Source organism: Pseudorca crassidens, chromosome 11 (assembly GCF_039906515.1).
Source record: "Pseudorca crassidens isolate mPseCra1 chromosome 11, mPseCra1.hap1, whole genome shotgun sequence".
In the NCBI taxonomy this organism is placed as follows: domain Eukaryota; kingdom Metazoa; phylum Chordata; class Mammalia; order Artiodactyla; family Delphinidae; genus Pseudorca; species Pseudorca crassidens.
This window is the reverse complement of record NC_090306.1, coordinates 20,215,390-20,230,119: the sequence shown is the minus strand read 5'-3', so window position 1 is coordinate 20,230,119 and position 14,730 is coordinate 20,215,390. Positions and strand designations below refer to the sequence as shown.

Sequence of the window (14,730 nt, the reverse complement as noted above, 5' to 3'; positions counted from 1 at the left end):
TGTTGTAAAGGGTTGCAAATAAAGCAGTGCTTCTCATACTTTAATATGCACAAGAATGAAATGGGCTTCTTACTCAAATCCAGATTCTAATTCTGAATTAGAATTAGGGTCTAGGTTGGAACCTGTGATTCTGCATTTTTACAAGTTCTCGGGTGATGCTGACTTTGGTACATGGACCACATTTGGAGTAGAAAGGTAATAAAGGACAGTAAGAGGAAGTCTTGTTATTTCTGCAGTGTTGCCCTCCACTCTCATTTGATAAGAGCCTAAAATAATAGCTCTGTCTTCTTTCCTTGTTGTATGGTTACTATCTCAGAAGTACTGTTGATTCTTAAGTGTTTGACATTAATGCTTTAATATACCACAGCATTCATAACTAATCTAGAAAACTACCTAGTTTCCTTTTAAATAGATTTTTAGGTTTTATACTGGTTTGGGGGGGCGGTTGGGGGGTGTTGGATAGGGAAGGGGATGTAGTGTGTGTGATACCAAATGGATTAACCTAAATATGCTTTGTAGACATTTTTATGGATCATCCAGAAAAAATATACAGTGATATAAAGGAATACTTGTACTTTCTTAACCTTCTAGCACTCAGCTTTTCTTATATTTATGTCCTGTTTTATTGATATCGTTATGTAATTTATGTTGCTAAACTATAACTTAGACATTTAGTTTCCTAGATACTTGATTTCTCTTTATTACATGGACTTGTTGATTTGCCTTTCAAAAGTTTATTCATCTTTCTCTGTTGAAATTAATTTGACATTTGCATGCTTTTAGAAGACTTTAAAGAATTATTCCAAGTAACTGAGAAAATGAAATATGTAAATTTTCATAACTTTTAATTTACCTCCAGTTTTTGTGAAAATTTGAAGCCCTATTTTCTGCAGAGGGTTTTGTTACTCATCTGCTATTACTTATTTATTATTTGAACAAAATGAATATGCATATCCTTGTATTTTATCAGCAGCTACTCGCTTCATGCCCTAAGTTTTGGTCTTGAGCACGAACCTAAAACACAAACAACAAAAATTATATTCAGACATTCATTTAGAACTTTCATAGATATAAGTCAGGGGCTGGCAAACTTTTTCTGCAAAGGGCCAGATGATAAATATTTTAGGCTTTGTGGGCCACAGGTGGTATCAGTTGCATTTTTTTTTTCTTACAACCCTTTAAAAAAGGGAAAATCACTCAGCTTGTGGGCAGTACAAAAATATAGGCTGTGGCTGCATTGGGTTTGTGGGTTGTAGTGTGCTGACCAACTTGTAGTGTGCTGACCATTGATTCTCTGGGGAAACTGTATTCTTTGGCTAGACATAAGAAGTTAGGTCAGACTTTCAACTTAAATTTTACAAGCTAACATTAGGAATTTTAAAGTAAAATTTATTCTGTGAAAGAGAAAGAGGAATTTTACTCTAGTCTTTTTACAGGTAAGGGTTGTAGGCTATATATTTTACCAACTTAATTACTTTCTTATTTTAAAAAGCCCATTTTATGGCTAGAATACAGTGAATTTTATATATATATATATTTTTTTTTTTTTTTTTTTTTTTGCGGTATGCGGGCCTCTTACTGTCGTGGCCTCTCCCGTTGTGGACGTGCAGGCTCAGTGGCCATGGCTCACGGGCCCAGCCGCTCCGCGGCATGTGGGATCTTCCCGGACCGGGCACGAACCCACGTCCCCTGCATCGGCAGGCGGACTCCCAACCACTACGCCACCAGGGAAGCCCTGAATTATATTTTTAACTATCATTTTAGTCCACATCTGAAAGGCCAAAGTAGTTTTTATTTTCTGCAAGTATGCTGTATGTGGTCCCTGTGTTCCTAGTGTATAAAGGCTGCTACCTAGGTCACATCTATCTGGGCAGTTAGTAATTGACATATTTTTCTGGCCTCTGTAGGCAGTGTATGGCTGTGTTTGCAAAGGCTGTTGAAACCAAAACGTTGACACCGTGGTAATCAGCTGTGTGTTTTCCAGTCTGCTAAAATCAAAAGTGGGGATCATTCAGTAAAGCAGATGACAAAAGCAGAATTCTCTGAGTATCTGCTACTCCTGATTCAGCTTTTTTGCTTTCTGGAGGTCTCAATTTGAGCATAATGTGAAAATTTGTTTTACGAACTTAAAAATGTTGAGTATTTAATTTTCCGGGTTTTGTTGTTAATTTCTAGATACTTAAATTTAGTTGTTAGAAGACCTCCATTAAAGAAAGCTTATCATCAAATTATTTTAACAAAGCAAACCAAACAAAAAAACTTTGTGCCTTATTTCTCTGTTTAATAATAGTTGGGTTTCTGTACATAAGATCAGTAATTTGAACTTTGCTTTTTATGAGTTAAAACTAGACAAAGCAAGTACTGAGCACCTGCTGTGCACCAATGCATAGTATAGCCTCCCAAGTAGTAGTATTGATGCATTTCAGTAGTTCCTGAGGTGGGCTGTTGTTTGGCAAGGTTTCTTTCCAATTCAGTGATGCAAAGTTGCTTTTTAGAATACATCTTGTTCGTCCCGTTCCTCTCCCCCAAGAAGGGCTAGTATTTAGTATTCTTGCATCTGCCTATAGTTAGGGTATTTGAGGTGTTATTTATTTCATTGAAAGAGCTTTTGCACATAATAAACTATTCAACTAGAACAAGTACTTGTTTAAAATTAAATCGCGTAGTGAAAGCATTATAGGCACCGGGATACAGAATGATGCTGTTAACAGTTCTTTCTCCTGTATTGAAGTGCTCTATTTCCATAGTCTCACAGTACATTTTCACATGATGGCTGAGCTCCTGATTTAAAAAAAGTTACAAATGTGTCTTTACAAACTTACTTTAAAATTTACATATATAAACACATGCACTGTTGTTTTTACATGTACTTTTGTTTCAGTTGTTCTTAAAGTTTAATAAGTGACATCTGAAAATGAGTATATGTGGCAACAAGCTGTATGCCCAAGAATAAATCATTGCGTGCCAGTTAAGACCTTAGCAGCTAGCCACAGTAGGTATTAAACATCTGTTTCGGCTGTACTTAATCTTTTAAAATTACCTACAAATTTTGGAATATGAAACCAGTGTTCTGTGCCAGTGGTTTAAGGTATATACAAGGATCAATAATGTTCTCTTCATGTCCGTATGACTTTAAAGCATATTATCAAGAAATAAGTAATTAAGTCTGAGAAAATATGGTAAATAACTGATTCTTTAAAATCTAATTTAAATTTCCTATTAGTAAAAATGAGAAATGAAAAAAGTCACTCTGGAATAACTATCTTTCAGTGTTGTTAATTATCTTAGCCTCCGAGGTCCTGATACTGAATTCTTGGTGGTGGGTAGTAATCTCTTCTTTTTAATTACTGGCTTCCAATTCTCTCTCTGCATTGCTGGAAACAAAAATCACATATTCTGATATTGGTGATGGGGATGTGCACACTTAAAAAGTAGACACGTTCAAACTAATTTTAGAAATAAGTTACAATCAAAATTTGCTTCTGCTAAATTAGTAGAGGACAAAACCCTGTTTTTTCCTCCATCATAGTATATTTCAGTACTTCTACATTGACCTTATAACCTTTTTTTAAACAGGAATAAAGTTTTTATTCTTAAAAAATATGAGCTTTACCTGGTTTGTTTTATTTATATATACATATGTTTTAAATTTCTTGCATTGATTTTCAAATTGAAAGAGAATCATTTGTGAAAATACCTTAAATGCCAGCTCATGCTTTGTATTTTACATGCTTTACTAGAGTTATTTTAGTGCCTTAAATTATTTATCTAATTTAATAATAATTTCTAATATGTAATTTTTAAGGACTTATGAGTAAAAGCAAACCATCTCCTCTTAAGAATTACTGATAAATATAAAATATTAAAAATTTTATATATGGGTACAAAGTGGCTATCTCATTTAAAGTACCAACATTTAATGATTTTAAAAAATAGTTGGAATTTTTATTTTGTAGTTGGTTTAGCTAGCTAGTCGATTAAATTGATTTCATTAAAAATATAAGATATTCAGATTTTCTTGGGCTATAATGACTTTTGTATTAGTTGAGTAGAAATACATCACAAGTTGGTATAAGTAACTTGAGATGTACATTTTAATATATAATCAACATATTATTTAAATCCCTACTGCTTAACTGAAACTTAATTTTTTATGAATTTTAAATTAAAGTTTTACTTTAAAGGTAAATTACTGAGTTCAACTGAAGCAGTTCTTAACATATTCTTGAGATTTATAAAAATTAATATACCCTCAAGAATTGAAGTGCCTTTTTTTTTCTTAACTATTATAAGCAATGGATGTGTACATGCTAAAATTAAGCCTTAGCTGTTGGTTTACTTAATACTTAAATGGCTGATTCTCTGTGCCTGATTAAATTTAAAACTACATATCATACTTTTGATACTTATTAACTTTGTAGGAACTGAGTCCATTTTGTCACATTTGGTTCGTAGAAAGACTGATGTTAACAGTCTTTTTTTTTTTTTTTTGCGGTACGCGGACCTCTCACTGTTGTGGCCTCTCCCGTTGCAGAGCACAGGCTCCGGACGCGCAGGCTCAGCGGCCATGGCTCACGGGCCCAGCCGCTCCGCGGCATGTGGGATCCTCCCGGACCGGGGCACGAACCCGCGTCCCCTGCATCGGCAGGCGGACTCCCAACCACTGTGCCACCAGGGAAGCCCAACAGTCTTTTTTTTAAACAAAGTTTAAATGTCCGTTTTGTACCATTTTTCTCCTCGCTCCCCACTCAGAGCTGGAGTACAGAAATCACTTGTTTTCCCTAAGTCAAAGAAATAATTTCAGTCTAACTTCAGTTTAGGCTTTGATTAATTCCATGACTAGCAAACTAAAATGACTGCATTATTAATACTAATAATACATGTACTTAGGTTTTTCATAATCTCTAACTCCTAATTTAAATTAAAAAAAATTCTAATCCCATTACAAAACAAAACTGACTTCAAAGAACAAACCAGGATTTAAGCCCATATTTTAAAATTGAATCCCCCATTTTATTCAAACAATCTGATGTCTGTTTAAAACAAAACATTCTCAAGTAAAGCTCATAATTCCAAATTTCTTGCACATGGCTGTCCCAATAAATTACTATTACCAATGAAACAGACTTTAAAGAAGTTGTGTTTTACAATGCAGAGAGTGGAGGATGCTTTTTATACATTGGTGAGAGAGATCCGACAATACAGATTGAAAAAAATCAGCAAAGAAGAAAAGACTCCTGGCTGTGTGAAAATTAAAAAATGCATTGTAATGTAATCTGGTAAGTTCAGCATATTAATTTCTGCAGAAAGCAGATGTCTTTCACAGGTAACAAAGTAGCAACCGCTTTAGAACTACCTAGGTGTGGGATTCTAATTTGAAGTATTAAAAAATAAGAAACTTGTAGTTTGTTTCCACAATTAATACATTTATTTATTTATATTTCTCATTTTATTTTTTTAATTACATTTATTTTTCATCTAATGGGTATTCATTATAATTGAGATGGTTTTGATGCCTATAGACTACTCTGCATTTGTCATAGAGTCTAGAGAGAAAAAATATGAGGAACTATATAAAGGAGGAGTAAATTGAATGGCCCAGAAGGTGGGAAAGGGTCACTCTTACAGTGCGTGTTTTCTTTTGGACATTCCACAAGCAAATACTTGTTCTGTCTGTGCTCTCTTAACTTAGCGGCATCAACATCACTTTTTTACCCAGCTGAGAAACCTGGAGTGTTGGGATGACTCCTAAATCCCTCTTTTTCACACCCATTTGGAGGCAACCACAAATTCCTATTATGGTACATTCTAACTTTTATCACATCATTAGTTCAGGCCCCTATCATTTCTTGCTGGGACTATTGTAACCTCTTACTTGGTTTACCTGTTGCTGCCTTCATTCACAGCGTAAAGAGAGAGAGATTTAAAAGAAATGTCATTTTCTTAGCTTTAAATCTAGTTACTGACTTCCTGTTACCTACAGAATAAAATCTCAAGTTTCGTAGCATATATAAGGCTCTTAACACCTTCCTTCCCCCCTAGCCTTTGGCTTTATCTCTTAAAAACTTCTCGTCTGAAATTTTTTTGTCCGTATGTAAATCAACACCGTGTTATTTGTTACCTTCCCTTGTGTCTTGGCTGTTGCTCTTGTTGGGAATGCCAGTGTTCTTATCCCCTAGTCTTACTAGTTAACACACTTTCATGACTGTCTCACCTCTTGTTCTCTAAGAATCTTTCTTTAAAAACTATTAGACTGGGCATAATGCACTTCTTGTGTATTCCCAGTTTACTGCTCTTAACTGTTACACACTTAACCATGTTAAATTGAAATAACCGCTTCTTTGTTTGTCCTGTATGGTGAGAATCTTAGAGAGCCAGAATCGTGTATTTTTAATCTTTGCATGTCCATGACCTAACGAGGTTCCTGGCACACAGTAGCTGCCCAGTTGGATTTACTGAGTGGAATTTCTCAACTTCCTTTCTAAACCAACCAATATTAAATTTGGTCTTGTTTAGAAAATATTTCACTCAATAGGTACCAGAAAGTTCATGCCAGAGCTTAAGATTTTGATGCATATTATTTGTAACATATAATGTTCTGTGAGAACATGAAATAAAATTGTAGGATATCATTTTTGGGGCTGATTAAACTAAAGGGTTGATATTGTTTACTATATGAGTTGAAGGTATGAAATAATGTATCTCCCCAAAATATAAAATATACTTCTGAATAGTAGACTAAGTTCCAAAAGATATTAATGTGGTATACTAATGAACTAAACTCAGAAGAAGAAACAAAGCAAAATTAATGATTGGCATTAATTTTTATTGAGATTTATAAACTTTTTTTTTTTTGCGGTACACAGGCTTCTCACTGTTGTGGCCTCTCCCGTTGCGGAGCACAGGCTCCGGATGCGCAGGCTCAGTGGCCATGGCTCACGGGCGCAGCCGCTCCGCGGCATGTGGGATCCTCCCAGACCAGGGCACAAACCCGTGTCCCCTGCATCGGCAGGCGGACTCTCAACCACTGCGCCACCGGGGAAGCCCAAGATTTATAAACTCTTAGTATTTTTTGAGTATCATTGTATAAAGCAGTATTTAATTTAGAAGTTGTGATAAAACTTAACATTGCAATGCAATTTTAAAAGTAAAACTTCTAAAATAACAGTAGCCATGACCAGAGTTAAGTGATAGTTTTCTTTTCTCCCATTGTCTTACTATTAGATGATTTTTACAGTAGAACTATTTAGAATAAAATAAGTTTTATGCTTTAATTTTTATTTAAAACAAAGGTGAAAGCATATACTTTTTAAAATTTCATATTGTGCAAACTATATTTCAGTGGCTGTGTAGTCTGAATGTGAAATTGTTGGGCATGATGAATTAAATCCTTATTTTTTCAGTGATCATGAATAGCATTTATATAAGAAAAAAGTGTACTTGGTAATATTTAAAATTTTAAATATTTTTACAAAATTAATTTGACAATGATAAATATATGCAAATTAGTTTTTCTTAGTCCTAAAATGATGGGTTTAAACAAAATAATTACTGGTACCCTATTTTGTCTTTTAAATGTGTATATAAGAATGTAAAAGGTGTTCACTGCCCTGTTTTGATCAGTTTTAACATTTTACTAATCATTGAAATTATTAATAAGATTATATATAAAGGAGAGTTCAGTGCAGTATGAACTAAAAGTATTTGTCAGAATCTTAGAAGAAGGTAATCTTATCAGATTCTGCCTTCATTGTCTCCTAAATACTTATATATTGTTTTCACCTTAGGATGTGTCTTCTCTATATCCATCTCATGTATTTTCATTTTATCTGCTTCAGCATTTTTGTATCATTGACATTTTTCTTCATTATAAAAACAGTGGAAATGGAGTAGACTACATAAGGATGTGTGATCAAAGGGAATTTGTGAAGGGTAGGGGAGTTGGGAGTATATCCTCTCTTAAGATTCCATCCCATTCTAAGAGTTTATGGTTAGAAATTAGTCAAGGTTGGTATTATTTATAATAATAAAATAATTATTCTTTATTGTATCATCGGAAGTGTTTTGCTCTTTATGTGTTTAGAAGGTTAGCATGAAGGCTTATATATATTAAGCCTTGATTGTATTGCTGATAAACTGTCTTATCACTTTTTCTCTATTCTCTGTGTGAAACAGAAGTGTATGTCATCATACACATATAATCAGTAATGATATCAGAAAGTGGGGAACATCAGTGAGTGCAGTTTGGGGGCTTTACTGGGGTCTTTTCTTCACTAGTATTCAAATCAAGAATGCTGGTTTTTATCCCCCTACTGTTGTTTAAATGTAAGCAAGCCTCTCATTCCCACTCTGTGTTTAATTCTTTAAAAATATTGGTAATACTTTTCTAAACTTTAGCTCTGTTGTGAAAGTTAGTTAAATGTAACTAGACTGAAAATGCCCGAATTAATTTAGTTATTAGTTTGAAATAGTAATTGTAGAAGATCTTAGTAATGCATAAAGGAGAAATCATATCGCTGTTAAATTTTCAATTATTTTTAAGATAATATAACTTAATGAATGTGTTTATATTAATATTCAGCAGAGGTGGTTAAATTGAGTAAAAAGCCAGTTTTCATTGTTAAAGTGGCTTGATTTATACTTTATTTGTTGTGTATTTGTTCCTAAGGCTCCCTCTAGTGTCTAGGTTTGAAAACATCAGGCTTTTGTTGACAGTTACTAATCAGTTAAACAGATATTAAAATACATAGAGGATCATATTTTTTCTTTACTTCTCTATTTTGCTTTTATATTTAATTTGCTTTTTAATAGGGGTAGGACAAGAATTGACTTATGTATAGATCTTGTATAATTCAGGATTGCAGGGTTAAAATCTACTGTCCTGCCACCAGTTTCAAAGTGCCATTTTTCATGTTCTGTATGAATGATTAGGTTGAAAATTATTCTGACTTGAAATCACTTTCAACCATTACTGATTTGGATACCTTGCTTTTGATCACAGCTAGATGTAGGCCAAAATGATCAAATGGAAATTTCTCTGAAGATACACAGCATTTGACTTTATATGTCAAATATTAATCTGACTTTATATTAAGTATTTTGAATACTTAATATACTAAACATAAACTAAAAAAATAATGATTTAAAAAAAATCTCCAAATCATCAGACTCTACCACCATTTAAATGATTTAGCTCATTTCTCCACAAATAGAGGCATTACATTTTTCAAAGTATTGTGTCTTGTGTTGTGGTCACATTCTTTGCTTGTTTTTAAAATTTTTTTTTTGGCCGCTCCGCGCGGCATGTGGAATCTTAGTTCCCCTACCAGGGATTGAACCCGCGTCCCCTGCAGTGGAAGCACAGTCTTAACCACTGGACCACCAGGGAAGTCCCCTGTTGTGGTCACTTTAAATTTCCTTCTCATATCATAAATATATGAACTGAAACTAATGCCTTTAGAAAACTGAAAGTATAATCTAATACTGTATACTTCATGGTAGTTCCTTAAATCTAATGGATTTAAATAAGTATTGAACCAGAGGTCAAATGCAGCGAATATTTATGAAATTAGTATTTACTTGCATGGCTTATATCAAATATCTAGAAACTCAGGGATAATTAAGTATAAATACTTATTCACATATATACACAAATACATTTGGATTTCAGTGACTGAGGTGTGCCAATATGGAAAAATTAGTAGCAAATTAAGTTCTGGGGGAAAGTAATGTGTTAACTAAGCATACGTAAGATTCTGTGCCGTTGATTTTCATTGCCTTTTGTGAAAATCAATGTTCCTATAATGTTAACAAAATATCGTTGAAGACATTTAAGAATCCTAGAAGTCTGATATATATTCAGTTGTCTAAAGAGAAATGTTACGTATCCTTATTCCTTCTCAATATTAATGTTTCCATTAGTAATATATCTTTTCTGTTATCTGTATACCTCAAACCATCATATATATTCACGTTTTAATACTTATGTGTTTCAGGGCGTTGACGATGCCTTCTATACATTAGTTCGAGAAATTCGAAAACATAAAGAAAAGATGAGCAAAGAAGGTAAAAAGAAGAAAAAGAAGTCAAAGACAAAGTGTATAATTATGTAAATACAATTTGTACTTTTTTCTTAAGGCGTACTTAAGTAAAAGTGGTAATTTTTGTACATTACACTAAATTATTAGCATTTGTTTTAGCATTACCTAATTGTCTTTCTGCTCCATCCATACTGTTAGCTTTTATCTTGAATGCTTATTTTAAAATGACAGTGGAAACTTTTTTCCTCTAAGTGCCAGTATTCCCTGAGTTTTGGTTTTTGAACTAGCAATGCCTGTGAAAAAGAAACTGAACACCTGAGATTTCTGTCCTGGGGTTTTTGGTGCATGCAGTTGATTACTTCCTATTTTTCTTACCAATTGTGAACTTGAGTGTGAAGCAAATTAATGAGCCTTTCAAATCATCCCTATTCTGTGTTTTATCAATCATATACATGGATTAATTACTAATTATAACTTCAGTTGAGATTTCACGATTGGTTTTACTGAAGCATTGAGGGAACACAAATTTATGAGCTTCCTGTAGATTCATCTTGTAGGTTTCATGTCCTGTAGTTTCAGTTACCCTTAAAGAATGTAAAGGTACACTGTTCACAAAGGTTTTCTCCTTCTTTCCACTGCTATTTGTCAACGGTCACGTTCCCCCAAATATTATATTTTTTCTATAAAAAGGGAAAAAATTGAAAAAAATACAAGGCAATGGAATATTAAAAGGCCATTTACTTTCTACATTAGGTGAATTCCTATAATACTCTGAATAGCTTTTCCTGTTAAGGCAAACCCAGAATGTAATGAGGATTATAAACAACCATTTTGGGGCTATATTTACATGCTACTAAACTTTTGTAATAATTGAAAAAAATTTAACATGTATTGAATTACAAAAATTCTCATAGGAATTAAATATAGTCTCCCCGTGTCAGACTGCTCTTTCTTAGCATAAATCTTTTCTTGAACTTCAGTCTTTGAAAGTAGTTTTAATTCTACTGGTAATGATGTTAAAAATTATTTGGTCCAGTTAGCTTAGTAGGTGTTACGGAGACCAAGGTGGAAAGGCCAGGCCTTGTGTGAGCTTTGAGCTTCACTGAGAGTTTCACAGTATGGACTGCATCCCTATGGTCTTCCAATGTTGTCATGCCTTGGCTGGTCAAAAATGGGGACTGGGAGAGAGTTTGGATAGCTCAGCAGGGTACATTCTCACTATGTGGTAGTCCTACTCAGGAACGTCACTTTTGTTAAAACGAAACGAAACTTTAAAAAAACATTATTTTTAAATGAGGTTTTAGGGTGGGGTGGCAAGATTTTAATTTTTTTAAAACAAAATGAAAAAGTTTCAAAATCTTGAGTATTGGCTAGTTCTCTTAACACTGGCTAAAGTAACACTTTACAAGTCTGGTCCATAATTAAGAATATCTAATGCTTATAAAATAGATAAATTAATGTTAAAATGATTCTTTCAATGCATTTAAAATGTTAACTTATTTTAAAATATTTGAACTGAGATGGTGTGTTGAGGTGAAAATATCACTGGACAAGGAGGAAGGTGACTTAGTTTCTAGTTATGTGTCTTTCATAACTCCAATTTTAGGCAAATCACTTACTATCCATTTCTTCATGTTAAAAGAAGTCATCTCAAAGGCTGTATCTAGCATTATAACTATGTGATTTACATTCAGTTTACATAAGGATATACCTATTTGTCAGTCTCAGCACAATCTGTAACTTTTTACCTGTGTTATCATCTTCAGTGCCAGTCTTAGGCAAAATTGTGCAAGAGGTGAAGTTTATTTCTGAATATCCGTTCTCCGCTTTCAGGACTTCTCCCATATTAGTGTCATCTTGCCTGCCTACCCTTCTACATGCCCCATGACTTGATGTTTTCTCTTTTAATACTTCTCATTCCCCTAACCTCAAAGATTTATTGCTGCTTTGGATATCTCCATGAAGGCTTCCCATCAAGTCACATCAAAATGCCCTACATCTTACTTCCTCAGGCTCAGCATAATCCGACAGATGCTATAATGGAATTTGACCTAAGAGTTAATTTTCAGGTGGTGGCTGTAGCAATTTAATCTTGATCCTTTGAACATCATCTCTTTGCTGCCTGGTCCATCAGGGACAAAGTAGGAATTTTCATACCTGCTATGAGGAGTCAGATCCCTATCCAGTGGAATGAGAATTTAACAAAGGTAGTGCTGAAAGAATTCCTTATGTAATCTACAACGAGGACTAGCCCTGCTAATGATACATTCCATTGTTTTAAAAGCTAAAATTTTGCAATGAAAGATACTTTAAAATTTATTCATAAATCTTACTCTTTAGCAGAATTCATTTATTCAACAAACATTTGAGTGCCTTCTAGATGCCAGGCACTACACAAGGCACTGGGGATATTAGAGTATCCTCAGACAAGGGACATAATCCCTGTCCTTAGGTAGTGCTTATATTCTAGAACAGTCTATATTTTAGTGAGGCATCTGGTACATGACCCAGATATAATGCATATTGTAGTTTTGCAAAGAAGTGATTTGGTCTCTAAGCTAAGTTTCTTCCAGTTCTGAAATAATTGTTTTGCTCTGATTCCAATGTAACTGTTTAATCAAGCTACTTTTTAAAATTAAATTAGTTTACTTCATTGTTTTAAAGGAGTAAAATTTGAATATTGTTTTTTATTTGACATAATGATGTGATTCTATTGGGACAATTATAGTACCAATTAAATTGTATGTCAGATAATGTTAAAATTCCCTTGTGTGTAGTATGGTCTCTTTGTATAAGTAAGTAAAATAGACTTTAAAAATTAAACATTGAATTCTAAAATAGTTGTTTATCTGGGTAAAAATAAACAGATGCCAGACCTAATTCACAGAAAAGGAAACTTCTATGTAAAAATCAATATGATTTCTGAGATGCTGTACTAAACTACAAGTTTATGGAACATTATCTAGTTAGGGTGTTTACACTTATATAGTACCTCCTCTTGTTTCCACACAAGAGAAAGAAATGGCCATACTTCAGGAATTGCAGTGTATAACTGAGGGGATTTTTAGGACTCTTGAATTTTTGATGTAGCTGGGCAATTTTTTTATGGCAGTGGTAATTATCCTTTATTATGTGAATTTTGAATGGTTTAATAAAATGTTTTTGTAGAGATTTTAAAAGGGGAGAGATAATCCTAGAAATAACAAATGTTATCTAATTATTATCGCCTTAAAGATAAAAATCCTTGTTGAAGTTGAAAAAAATTGCTAAATTACATAGGTTTAGACATTAACATGTTTATGGAAGAATGTAGCAGAAGTATGTAGTAAAATTCGAGTGAATATCTCCAATTAGGAATTCTAGGTTCCATTTTAACTGAGTCACACTGCATAGGAATTAGAACCTAACTTTTATAGGTTATCAAAATCTTAGCCACCATTGCACAATTTTGTCCTAAAATATGTAGAAACTTTGTGAGGCATGTTAAGTTGCAGTTTGCACAAGTTCATCTCATTTGTATTCCAGTGATTTTTTTTTCTTCTATCCATTTTTTCTAAACAATATATACACATTTAGGTTTTTTTGTAGGCAGTAAGAATTATCTGCCATTTCCATTTGCCAAAAAGTAATAATTTCTTGATGATTATGTATTAATGATTTTTAACAACCCATTAGTTATTTTAAAGCTGAACTTATATTTAATAACTTTGGTGTTGATATTGGGTAGCATGAAATCTGCATTGAGAAATTGAACAGCATAAATTGAACAGCTGTAAATTCCTTCAGAAAATGAAATTTCTTTCTTTCTAAAGATACATTCACATCAGTTCTTTAAAAAGAGTTGTAACTAGTAACACTTGTTTTAGTTTAATAGTTTTAAGTGCCTGTTTGGGATGATAATAGGCAATTTTTAGATGAATTTAGGAAAAACAAAGTTATTACCTACAGAAGTGTCAATTACAGAAGGTCCCCTGCCCTATAGAGAGCTAAATGGGTTATGTAATGTTTTATCCAAAAATTTCCAATTCCACTGTCTTGTGTTTTCCTGTTGAAAATACTTTTGCATTTTTCCTTTGAGTGCCAATTTCTTACTAGTACTATTTCTTAATGTAACATGTTTACCTGGAATGTATTTTAACTATTTTTGTATAGTGTAAACTGAAACATGCACATTTTGTACATTGTGCTTTTTTTTTTTGTGGGACATATGCAGTGTGATCCAGTTGTTTTCCATCGTTTGGTTGCGCTGACCTAGGAATGTTGGTCATATCAAACATTAAATTTAAAAATGACCACTCTTTTAATTAAAATTAACTTTTAAATGTTTATAGGAGTATGTGCTGTGAAGTGATCTGAAATTTGTAATATTTTTGTCATGAACTGTACTGCTCCTAATTATTGTAATGTAATAAAAATAGTTATGGTGACTATCATAGTTTGTACTCTTTTTTTTAATTTTTAATTATTTATTTATTTATTTTTTGGCCGTGCCGCACAGCTTTTGGATCTTAGTTCCCCGACCAGGGATCAAACCTGGGCCCACAGCAGTGAAAGTGCCAAGTCCTAACCACTGGACCGCCAGGGAATTCCCAGTAGTGTGTACTTCTTGATGGAAATTTGAAACATTAGCCCCATAATTGATATGGGGTAGTTTATAAGCCACAGACGCTATAGTATATTAGTAAATCTT

General features: G+C 33.3%; 1 protein-coding gene across 5 annotated transcripts in view; it reads left to right on the top strand.

Annotated features, from left to right (window-relative positions):
- The window catches only part of KRAS (KRAS proto-oncogene, GTPase), a 38,707-nt gene extending 24,234 nt beyond the window's left edge, over positions 1-14,473 (top strand). For 3 of the 5 annotated variants that reach the window (XM_067695946.1, XM_067695945.1, XM_067695942.1), the window contains 2 exons: positions 5,156-5,279; positions 9,996-10,123. In XM_067695946.1, coding sequence (XP_067552047.1) covers positions 5,156-5,275 — 120 coding nt within the window. In that variant the 3' untranslated portion in view covers positions 5,276-5,279; positions 9,996-10,123. Of the gene's footprint in view, positions 1-5,155; positions 5,280-5,614; positions 5,616-9,995 lie in introns of all 5 variants that reach the window. The other 2 variants (XM_067695947.1, XM_067695944.1) reach the window with 2 other exon arrangements.
- The last annotated feature ends 257 nt before the right edge of the window (positions 14,474-14,730 follow it).